Source organism: Carcharhinus amblyrhynchos, chromosome 6 (assembly GCF_965287045.1).
Source record: "Carcharhinus amblyrhynchos chromosome 6, sCarAmb.v2.hapA, whole genome shotgun sequence".
Taxonomy (NCBI): Eukaryota; Metazoa; Chordata; class Chondrichthyes; order Carcharhiniformes; family Carcharhinidae; genus Carcharhinus; species Carcharhinus amblyrhynchos.
This window is the reverse complement of record NC_137329.1, coordinates 51,932,262-51,944,631: the sequence shown is the minus strand read 5'-3', so window position 1 is coordinate 51,944,631 and position 12,370 is coordinate 51,932,262. Positions and strand designations below refer to the sequence as shown.

The 12,370-nt window shown below is 41.4% G+C and overlaps 1 protein-coding gene across 3 annotated transcripts in view; it reads left to right on the top strand.

Annotated features, from left to right (window-relative positions):
* Window positions 1-12,370, top strand: part of pidd1 (p53-induced death domain protein 1) — a 72,189-nt gene that overhangs the window by 16,295 nt on the left and 43,524 nt on the right. For all 3 annotated transcript variants that reach the window (XR_013886821.1, XM_080190452.1, XM_080190453.1), the window contains exons 3-8: window positions 310-645; window positions 1,565-1,978; window positions 2,410-2,613; window positions 7,313-7,367; window positions 7,456-7,654; window positions 9,054-9,164. Coding sequence is in view for 2 of the 3 variants with exons in the window: in XM_080190452.1 (XP_080046578.1) it covers window positions 402-645; window positions 1,565-1,978; window positions 2,410-2,613; window positions 7,313-7,367; window positions 7,456-7,654; window positions 9,054-9,164 (1,227 nt within the window). In the remaining variant the exon portion in view is untranslated. The remainder of the gene's footprint in view (window positions 1-309; window positions 646-1,564; window positions 1,979-2,409; window positions 2,614-7,312; window positions 7,368-7,455; window positions 7,655-9,053; window positions 9,165-12,370) is intronic.

The window sequence follows — 12,370 nt, the reverse complement described above, 5'->3', positions numbered from 1 at the left end:
AAGATGCTGTGTAAGTGTAAGTCTATCTTTGTCGTTACACATATACACTTTTGTGTATCACCAAAGGAGGACAGGATTGAGCTGGACTGTCTTACCTTTGTAAGTGAGTAACCTGTCCATGTCTCTGGACTACTATGTTACTGGAATGCTATGGACTGTGCCCTGGTATGGGTCATTTTCTTCAGATGAGGAGGGGAGCAAACTGGAATGCACACACAATACAATGTGTAATTTATAATAATAATTCGGAAGTACAATTAAAATGTTAATTTATGGCTGTCTCATTTTTCCAATCATTTTACCTTGCAGCCTATTCTCGAGGGAGCATTGTTGTGAAAAAAGCCTCATGTCTGACCGACTTGTTGGAACATGCATCTCACACAGCTGAGCGATGGTGAAAGATGGCCGAATCACTGCTCAGGGAAGCAGGCACCGCTGGCACTGCAGATGTGTACTTAGCAGACAACAGGCTGAATTTAGATGTGTTTCCAAACAGCCCCAGCCATTTTTCTGTGCTTTACGAAACACGCAAAAAGGAGGTGCAACAGATTGAGTTTCTACGACTAAACTGCAATGAAGAGCAAATTGATTCATCACTCGCCATCATTCCTGAACTAAGGAGGCTGAAATCACTTGTACTTAAAGGTAATGGAAGTCTTTACAAATAGATTGCCATCAAAATTCTGCTTTGGTTTCATTTAAATATAAGTACTTATCTTTAGTTTTTTGAAATGATAGCTAATATGATTTTCTTTGAATAAATGGGTTTCTGTTGGGATAATACTCTAATTTCCTGCAGTTCCTGATACGTCGCATCTTTTCCACAGTTACGAACCATGTGAATGAAGCAGTCTGTGAGTTGGGTTGCATCGAGCATTTACTAAGTTTAAATTACTTTTTTCTGCAAAGTATCACTGCTCTGTCTGAGGCCACATTTCAATGAGTATTTCAGAACTTACTTAAAAAATTTGGACCCTAATATATTCTTTAGATTACCTAGAGCTGCTGATGTGTTTGTGGTGACAATGTACTCTTGATTTAAAGAAAAGTAAAGTTTATTTATTAAGGCTTACATTAACGCTGCAATGAAATTACTGTGAAATTCCCTTAGTTGCCACAGTCCTGCACCTATTTGGGTCAATGCACCTAACCAGTGCGTCTTTCAGAATGTGGGAGGAAACCAGAGCAGATACAGGGAGAACGTGCAAACCCCGCACAGACAGTGACCCAAGCTGGGAATCAAACCCAAGTCCCTGATGCTGTGAAGCAGCAGTCCTAACCATTGTGCTACCATGCCGCCCCTTTTCCTTTCACATCTGACAATTACTTGGATTGATATCTTACAGTTCTAAAGGTTGGATTGGATACTATAGGAAATGCTGTGCACACAGGGAGGCAAATATCTAGGGAAACCTCTACTAGTCTATTGGCTCTATAGCTACAGTCATTGAGATAGCTGTCATTGTTCCTTATCTGGGTATGCCAATCCTATCCAGAAATACCCATGTATCTTTCTGGACACTGAAGCTTGCTCTAATGGTGTTTATTTAATTTAATTCACCAGGCGGTCATCTCACGGATGAATATGGTGTATGCCAGCGTGGCCTGGTGGCAACTTTACCTATGGAGTTCAGCCATCTCCAGCACTTAACCCACTTGGATTTGAGCTTCAATAGCTTTACTTCTTTGCCTGAATGTGTGACTGAGTTGAAGGAGCTAACAATGCTTCAGCTGTGCCACAATCAGCTGACTACCCTGCCCAAAAGCATTGGCAAATTGGTAAAACTGACTTCCCTTTTACTGATGAAAAACCAGCTGAGAAAGTTGCCTGGGAGCATTGGTGAACTTGCAGCACTTCAGACAGCGGATATATCTGAAAATGAACTGGAACGGCTCCCCAGCAAGATAGGAAACCTCCACAATTGTACACGGTTAGACCTTTCGGGCAATAAACTAACAACTGTCCCATCCTCACTTGGTGAGTTTAATTGTGAAACAATTCTAATTACTAAAATAATGACATACCTTGATGTAAAATTATATATCCTTAAGATTATACTTAAGGTAATTGTGTTATGATTTATGAGCTAGTAAGAGATAATGTGTGAAATGTTTTGAGTTTTATTTCATCTGTCTGTCTGTAATAATCCAAACTCTTGATTATATGTCCATGCGACAGCACATTTACAGTTCCAATAATGTTTATCTGTCTATATTTATAATTAATAAATTGGCTGCAATCTGTTGATAACCTTCATTAGTCTTGTGATTGTCCAGAATTTTGTATGTATATTTTAATACGTTGATATAGTAATGTGAATTTAGATGCTGGCATTACAAGGGATCTAATAACAATGTATTATAAACAGCAGTTATAAATGACACAAAGCTTTATGTCCCTTCACACAGCGAACATGATATCTCTCAGGGAATTGCATCTACACAGCAATCAACTTGTCACTGTCCCAGCAACCCTTGCTCACCTTCCCGACTTGTCCAGACTTGACTTGCAGAATAACAACCTGCGCTCCATTCCTCCAGAGATCCAGAATTTCCCCTTCGTGCATCTGAAGGGCAATCCGATAGGGGAGCCAGAGAGCCCTAAAGAACAAGGTATCAACTCAGTCATTTGCGTTTCATTTCGCTGGCTGCAACATTGCATCTTTATGGAAATTTGTTGTGTATTTATCTATTTCCTGAACGAAATCCAGATTGTCTTTTTTGGGCCACTGAATATTGTAAACCATGAAATGTGCTGTGTTTGTTCCAATTCTACTCTGAAATTTACAAGACGTAATGCATACAGATGTATACAGATGTTGTTTATTGTGAGATAGCTCCTCAGAGGCCGATATCCTTTCACCAGATTCCCTTTATTTGCAAACTCTGTTCCACTCCTGGAGTGCTTCAGGTACAAAGTCAGAATCTGGAATGGCAGTGGAGCTGACTCTCCCATATTTATATACAAGCGAGGCTCGCGGATTGAGCAGGATATTATATCCTCAATCAGGGAACTCCAAGAGGCTAACCTCATGGGCCTGATTGAAGTCATTGCAGGTTAGTCATCTGGTAGCTCATCCTGGTGGTCCATCTTCATCCTGTGATCTGAAACGGTGAACAGTTTGAGTATTGGAGGAGGAAAGTGTCACATTTACACCTTCAGCAGCTGGGTGTTGATCAGGAGTGGAAACTTGGGATATTTGGTTTGATTTTCTGCTCTCTGCCAGGCCATAGAATGTGGAGATCGAATCATAGAATGATTTACAGCACAGAAAGAGGCCTTCAGCCTGCCTTAACTGTGCTGGCTGTCTCTAAGTGCTATTCAGCTAGTCCCATTTCCCTCCCTTTTTTCTGTAGACCTGTAAAACTTTTCCCTTTGATAATTACCCAATTCTGTTTAGAAAGCAATGACTGGAAAATTTCCTCCTGCGTTTCTCAATAATCATTCAGTAGTATAGGACCTGAGTATCGCAGAAAAAAGACACATGTCAAAGCTTTTCTTCTTGCACTCATCTGGCCGGGCTTCATGAGAGTACCAAATGTAAAAGGAACAACAATTTATACGTCATCGAAGAGAATGATGATTTGTTGGCAAATGGACTCTGATTGGTAGAGGTGTTGCCATGGAGAATGCATGAGTTACACACTGGCATGTCCCAGAGACTGTTTGCAACTGGCAATTTACTGAAAGTACCCAACCAGCCCATGCTTGCAAAACTTAAAAACACAATGGCCTACATTAGATGTAATTCTGAAATTGGACAGCACTTGAGTGTGCACAAAATTATACTGAGGACAATTTATGATTATCAGTCAGACTCACAGTGTAGCACATTTATGCATGCTCGAAGCTACATACATTAGTACGCAGACCCTATTCTTTATAGACAGAAGGGACACTTATACACATTGTGTCTGTTTCAACTGAACAAAAGAAGCACCAGCCATTTCCTGGTTTATTCTCCTGTGGCAATGCCTTGACCAATCAGTGTCAACCTGCCTGATTTGAATGTAAACAAAGTTTAGCAGTTAACTGTCAGCCATCAGTTAACTGGTGCATTCTCCAAGAAAGACATCCACTAATCAGAGTTGACTTGCCGACCAATTGGCACTCTTCTCAAGAAGCAGGAATTTACATTTGGTATTGTTACAAGTGTCCTGATGAGTACAAGTCAGAGATTTTTGACAAATGTCTTTTTTAAGTAATTGCGTTTCTCTTCACAGATCTTGTCTGACCTGAGTAGAGGAAGTGAGAGACCTTGGAGGAAATGTCCACAGATCCCTGAAGGTAGCATGACAGGTTGATATGGTGGTTGAGAAGGAATGCAGAATCACTTCATTTCTTAGCCAAGGCATAGAAGAACAGGGAACTGCATAAATCCTTTGTTAGGCCACAACTTGAGTACTCTGTGCAGCTCTGGTCATCTCATTACAGAAAGGATGTAATTGCACTAAAGAGGGTACAGAGGAGATTTACCAGGATGTTGCCAAGACTGGAAAATTGCAGCTATGAGGAAATAATGGATTGGCTGGGGTTATTCTATTTAGAACAGAGGACTCTGAAGGGAGATTCAGATACAATATTGTGAAGGACCTGGATAGAGTGATGTGAAGAAGTATTTAGCAGAGAGTGATCTGACTAGGAGGCATAGATTTAAAGTGTTTGGTAGAAAGGTTAGGTGGGAAATAAGGAAGATATTTTCACCCAAAGGGTTGTGGGGTCGGGAACTCGCTGCCTGAAAGGGTAGCGGAGACAGAAATTCTGAACTCATTTTAAAAAGTGTCTGGATATTACGTCAAGTTCTGTAACCTGCAGGGCAACGGATCAAATGCTGGAGATTGGGATTAAACTGGGTGGCTCATTGGCACAGACATGATAGGCCAAGTGGCCTCCTCTTGTGTCGGCATGATTCTATGACCTGCTGTGTTCTTTATTGAACATTTCCAGCATTTCCAGTCTTTTGCTTTTGTGTCCAGGGTTGGAGCTGGGTCTTTCCTGGTCATTATGTTCACTCGCCACTAGAGGTCCTTTGGCTCTTGTTTTTAGAAATACAAAATCATTGCAAGTAACACTGGTGCTTTGAGAGGTCCAGCTTTCCTTCTCATAGAAATCTTACACAGTGTAGAAAGAGGCCATTCAGCTCATCAAGGCTGCATCAACAAGAATTCCACCTAAGCCCTATCCCAGTAACCCCATGTATTTACTCTGTTAATCCCCCTGACGCTAAGGGACAACTTATCATGGCTAATCCATCTGTTCTGCATATTTTGGTCTCATTCTCTCAAGAGAAGCTCCTCATTGCCTATGCCCATGCATGATGGCTGAGATTGACAACTAAGTGGAGGGCAGTAGACTGACCGTCCCTCTGGTGCAGCATCACTCAGCGTTGTGATTCATTTTGAACATCTTTTTATTCTCCGTCTCTTCCATTTCTGTAGCTGTTGACTCACATTGAGATGCAGCCTCATCACTGCCTTCTCCAAATAGTTAGCCAAGCGGATGAATCTCAACAGACCATGGTGGAGCATTACACCAAGCCATTGTCATATAATAGAATCATTTTGCCAAAGGGTTGTCTGGACTCAAAACGTTGGCTCTCTTCTTTCCTTACAGATGCTGCCAGACCTGCTGAGATTTTAGATTCCAGCATCCACAGTAATTTGCTTTTATCCAGACTCTGCCCTTGCCTGACAGCTGTACCTGTTCTTTCTAACAGACTGACTGGGGATTTTTATTTAAATCATCCCTCTCAGAGATGCTGACAAATATTGGCACAGGTGAAAGGTTGAACCTTGGACCAATGTGGCCTTTGTGTCTCAGTTCCACACTGGGCAATGCATTTACCAAACAGAGCACTCTATATTCATATTCATTCAAATTACTCCTTGTATCATCATCTATTTAATAAGTTACACTGTGCAAATGTTTCTAGTTTCTCACATTTTGTACTGGATGAATGACCAGATGTTTTTGTGTCCTGAGAAATATTACTCTTGATGTAGCATTGCTTTTTAATTAGTTTTGCAATGACCTGCTCTTTACTTGATGCTGTCAAAAAATAAATTATATGGATGGAGTTTGAAGTGGAGATTATTGAAGATCATCCTTGCATGGTTACTTAGCAGTTCAATCAATGATTGCAAGTAAGGCACTTTTTTAAATAAATGTAGAAATCACAATTTGCATTTTTTTTCGAGATCTCACTAAATTTCTGGGACTGGAGGTAGTGAGTGATACAAGCAGCTCTGAATCCTTCTGTTGTCAGCTTTCCAGTACTGAATTGAACATACCACTAGAGGGTGATATATACCATTCATGTGTAGAGACTTGCTCAATGAATGAAAAGCTCGGGGTATCTTGCAATACTCACAATGACAAAATACCCTTCCTGTGACATTTTTATATGGCTCCAAGGCAGCCAGATCAGATTAAGTTAGCAATGAGTGGGGAGTAAAAGCTGCTGTAACATGGAAAATCTTTTCTTTTTTTTAAATAGTATCTCAAGTAGGCTTATCTTAACACTGCAATTAAGTTATTGTGAAAATCCTCTAGTTGCCACACTCCAGCACCTGTTCGGGTACACTGAGGGAGAATTTAGCGTGGCCAGTGCATCTAACCAGCATGCCTTTTGGACTGTGGGAGGAAACCAGAGTACCCAGAGAAAACTCATAGTGGCCCAAGCCTGGAATCAAACCTAGGTCCCTGACACTGTGAGACAGCAGTGCTAACTACTGTGCCACCGTGCCACTCAATCTATAAGTGAGATTTCTGGTGCAGTTTAACATTGGAGGAACAGTGTTCTGTGCTATCAGCTTTCTTGCACCTTACAGTGTTATTGTGCTTAGTGGAAATGTTAGAGGATGTTTATTTTAAAAAAAATGGAATTACTGGATGAATGTCAGAGCCACCAGTAGATGCCTAGTTTTAAGGTTTGTGTGATTGACAGATTAGGTAAATGTTGATTTTGTTTTATGACATTATCCAAATCCCTTATTAGATAATTGCCATTGAATGTTTCTGCACACAGACCACACTGAAAACATACAATATAAAGGGACCCCATGTTAAGTGAAGGGAAGAGAAGCATTTTTAATATCAGTTTTCACTGATGTGATTGGCCTGCACATGTCACTCACAGTTTTATTGCTTTGGGGCTTATGAGCCCATTCGTGTCGGCAAATTGGAAAATTATATTCCCAAAGCAATAAATGTACTGGCAGTCGCTTGAAATTACTTGATATAAATTTGTATAAAGGCTGTGATTATGTTCCACAACAGTTGACATGCGATTTATTTTCTCATTTCATACAGAACCCGCCAAACCCAAAGAAATTCCGGTCCGATACCTTGCATCCGACTGCGACAGGTACACTGAGCTTGTTTGATTAAATTGGGCATTATCAGTTGTGTTTGTGGTTATGTCATGAAATCTTTGTATCAATGAAATGTTCCAGCTTCACTGTCACCACCGAAGGCTGCAATATCGTGTTGCCCTGTGGGATTGAAATCCGCTTCCCATCTGAAGCAGTATCCTTGGCAGTGATCACTTGTAGCGTGACTTCCCCTGACCCACAGCAGGTGAAACTGAGGCATCATGACTTCTTACTGAGCCGGGTCCTGGAACTTCTACCTCATGGTATACAGTTTGAAAAGGTACATTTTGATCTACATTACTAGATATTGCCTGGCGTTGCTCGTAGTAAGTTGGCTGATACACTTTTACACCTCTATCGAGATGTGTTGTCCACATATTGATTATCTATCATACACCTAGCGGGTTACTTGTCAGACCCAGCATTTGAGGATAAAAAGCCCCAGCTTTTGGATAGTCAGCTGCTCTTTCCTAGGGTAGAAAAGTCAAGTACTCGGGGACATTGAGAAGAGGTGCATTGAGAAAAGTTTAGAGGAGATGTTCGAGGCAATTTTTTTTATATAGAGGGTGGTAAGTGATTGGACCACGCTGCCCAGGGAGGTGACGGGAGCAGATACGATAGCAGCATTTAAGGGGCATCTAGATGAATACATAAATAGGATAGGAATGGAAGGACACAGACTCCGTAAGTGCACACAGTTTTAGGTTAGGCAGGCATCATGATTGGTGCAGGCATGGAGGTCCAAAGGGCCTGTTCTTGTGCTGTACTTTTGTTTGCTCTTCTGCAATCTTCGCTCATAATTTTCAGCATTTGTCTTTCTGTACCTTAATGGACTACAGAGAAGATCCTAATCCAAGTCTTCAACTGTTTGTGTGTTCTTACTTTGCTCTAGATATAGCGCTCGTCACCTCTTTGCAACAACTCACGCTCTCTGCTTTGTTACTCGGCCCTTTCTTTGCCGGCCCCATGCCCCTCCCTCCACCCCCTCCTCCCACACTGTGCTCCACCAATGGATGCTCCTCTGATCTCTGAATATCTCTCTGAAGACCACTTGGCTCTGCTCCCTTTCTAAGTCAGTGTACATGACGTGGAGTTGCCAGTGTTGGACTGGGGTAGGCACAGTAAGTAGTCTCACAACACCAGGTTAAAGTCCAACAGGTTTATTTGGTAGCACGAGCTTTTGTGGTGCTGCTCCTTCATCACCTGAAAGCTCATGCTACCAAATGGACCTGTTGGGCTTTAACCTGGTGTTTGAGACTACTTACTAAGTCAGTGTTCTTTCCCAAGGCCCACTGTCTCCACTTGCTAAGTGCTTTCAGATATTCTTTCAGCTGGCAAGCACCACAGGAGATGACAGCTGTGTTGCAATATAGGTGGCAATGATGACACCAAATCACAATTCCAAAGATTGGGACATGCTGACCAGAAAATTAGATTCGTAATTTGGTGGCAATGAGTTAGATTATGAGCTGTGGGTTGAAAGGGCCTTGCTCTGATCTGCTGACAGTGAGAATAAAGTGGACATCTGGATTGTCACATCTCTGTATATTGAGTTGACCTTGAGGTTGTAGCAGTGAACTGTTGATTCAAATCTGTGCACATTGTACCGAAAAAGGAATGTTGAAAGGCACCTTATTGATTAAGACTATGGACTGACTTAACATAATTTTTTCTTGCAGGAAGTGGTAATCCGGATGCCTTATATTCCGCCTCAGTCTGACCGACAAAGGGAGGTAGTGATCCGAACATTTAGTGAGAGCTGGAGTGATGTGGATACCAAAGTGTTCAAGGTAATTTCCTCAGTCAGGTTCACATTATTAGAAGTTTATTTAATGATGCTGCCGGGGAACCCACAGCAGCAGTTGTGGGGAGGGTTAGTGGGACCTTAAGGTCCCGTCAGCAGGAAGGGTTGGAAAATATAAACCTATGTGATAGCTCTATTCTGTTTTTGTCAAATGTTGGTGCCAGCCATAGCTGCTGGTTTGCTCTATTTGAGGTTGGCATGACAATATTAATGAATCATTATAGCAGCAGACTCATTGGGAAATAGTCTAAACTGACAAACTTGATCTTTCTATATATTGTAAAGCAGGCCACTGTACACTGACCGAGAAAGCAATACTGGGAAAATACAAGTGAATTTTATTTTGATAATTTTTATACTGATCCTTTCACCTGTTTAAAGACTTCAGTGGTCTGACTTACACACGGCACTGTGATTCAAGCTAAATGGCAGAAGGATTAGAGGGGACCTGAGGAAAAGCTTTTCTCGCAGAGGATGGTGGGTGTCTGGAATTTGCTGCCTGAGTTGATGGTGGAGACAGAGACCCTAAACTCATTTCAAAGGTACCTAGATCTGCACCATAAGTGTTGTAAGTTGCAGGGCTATGGGTCATGTGCAGGAAGATGGGATTAGAAAGGGCACTTGGGTGATTTTGGGTCAGCATGGACAAGGTGGGCTGAATGGCCCCTTTCTATGCTATAGTGTTTCTATGGTGATGAAGTTGCTGAAAATAATACTAATTTCACAAATGAAGAATATTTCATTCATAATTTAAGTTAACAGTGACTTGTATGGGTGTCCCACAACAGTAAACATTATTCTCATCAACCTTCAAAGCTGTATTTTGTTTGAAAAACTTTTGTGTGGTATAGAACAATAGAATCCTACGTGCAGAAAGAGGCCCATTGGCCCATCGAGTCGGCACTGAACACAATCCCACCCAGGCCCTACCCCCATATCCCTACATATTATACCCACCTATCCTACAGGATGGCTTTGCTGCTCCCTATTTCAGCATCAGGCTTGAAAGATTTGATTTGATTTATTATTGTCACACATATTGGTATACAGTGAAAATTAGCAATAGTGTTATGGTTCATGTCAGAAACTCCAAAGTGTTTTATGGAGCCTGGCTGGATCACAAGTTTTGCCACTTGAATTTGTCTAGGATAAGCATGATATGTTTCACTCCAGATAGATTCAAATGTCCCACTAGGGAGCTTTTATCAACCAAAGTTTATTTAAGAATATAGTTAAAAGATATAGTAAGAAAATTAACAAGAATTTTTATCAATTACAAACAAGAAACAGAACAACCACTGCAATGTATAACCCTTAACAAATATATCTAAGTTTTCCAATCAAAACCAAAACCTTCCATAGACAAAAGACCCTTTTCACAGTTTCAACCCAGGAAAGACTAATGCTCACATGATACTGGACTTCAGACCTTTGGGTGAAGTCTGCAGTTATCTGGATAGACTCAGAACAGTTTGAAGTCAGAATAGCTTCCCAAAAACACCAGGGACTCTAGGCAAGCCACCAACAACCTCTTCAGAAAAGCAAGACTTTGCTTTCAGCTAACCAGCAGAATTTCCAAAATCAGAGAGAGAGAGAGAGTTCTTTTCAGCTTGATGCCCCTTCTGAAACTAAAGCTCAAACCTGCAGCTCCAAACTGAAAATGAAAAAAAAACTGCTATCACCTGACCTGCCAACCAGTTTTTCTCTTCTAACAATGCAGAGTCATAAACATCCCAGTAAAAATAAACAAACCCACATTTAAGCAGAAATAAAAAGACTCATAGACAGCCAGGCAACAAGTTTGTTTACAACTGCAGAGTACATAATTTAAAAAAAACTTCTTAAATGTACACAAACGTCACAATAGTTAATGTAGCTTTGGGTCAGTGTGGTTCCAGCAAAATTCACGCTTCACTATCTGTAACTTCATCCAAAATACTTGGGGGACTGACTCACCCTCTGAGTCATCGCACTGAAAGAATACATCGATGGAATGTATCCTTTTGATTATTTGGATCTGGTCTTGGTAGGGGATGTTTGTTACTGTTAGTTTCTTCCAGTTTTGGTTGTGCAAATCCAATGTAGGCTGTCTTTTGGTGTGTCTTTCTCAAATGGTCAGTCATGTGATGCTAGTGATCTTTTTTATTTTTGTTTGCACGATGTTGATGCTGCAGAATTCTTCAAGGGTAGTCATGGTGATAGAGTTCCCATGGTTACAGGAGTTTGCTGGTGCCAAGAGCCAACATATGATGGTTCTTTGCCTTTGATATGTAGAATGTATTTCATTCTCACCACAGGCATAACATCATGTCTATGTTACTGCTCTGTGTCTAGTGATTTAATTAAACTTTTATCGTTTTAATTCTACAATAACAGTATTATTGTTTAAAGGCAGAGGAAGCCTCACTACCATTCTTTTAATTCCTAGCATTCTGTTCTCATTTTCCTTTAAATTAATTGAAATAACTTGTCTCCTAAATCAGTGATATGAAGGGGTGTAACACAGCATGTATTGTTCAGGAAAGACTTCTAACATTTTTAATTTTGAGGTTGTGCCTTTGTTGAGGCAACTGAAATTTTAGTGCTGATTTTAACATTTTGCTGCAGGGTTATGGGGGTGCAAGGAAAAGAGGGGGGATCACCCACTCCCACCTGCGACTTCCTCGCTCTACCTTTGAGCTCCAGTCAGCCAATCAACAGCCAGTTGTTGGATGAGGGTGGGACATCCTGCAGCAGTGGTGATATACCATGACTCAGAAAGATGTAATGGCACTCAATTTAAAGGGCCACTGGCAGTGTCATCCATCCAATCCTTGCTCCACACCTTTCACTTGCTCATAACTCAGTAGACTGGCAACACAGTGGTACTAGTAGCGTACCATATAAACACAGGACGAGCTTTCAGAGGCTCTGACAGTGCATGTCTCAGACAGTTGGAGGAGTGCAAGACTGCAGGTCGTTGCTGAGCCACTGGCTGATGGTGAGCCTCTTGAGGCATCCTTAAGTTGGCAGATGCTGGACGCACAACAAGAGATGTGAAGATCTGGCAGTGATTCCATGGGTCTGCACAGCCCTGGCATGGACAGTGGTGGAATCCATTCAGGCCGCAAATTTTGTGATCTCTTCTCAGCACATGTGGCTTCCCCCTTTGAAAGATTAACGACACTTGTGGAGAGTCAGAATCAGCGGAAC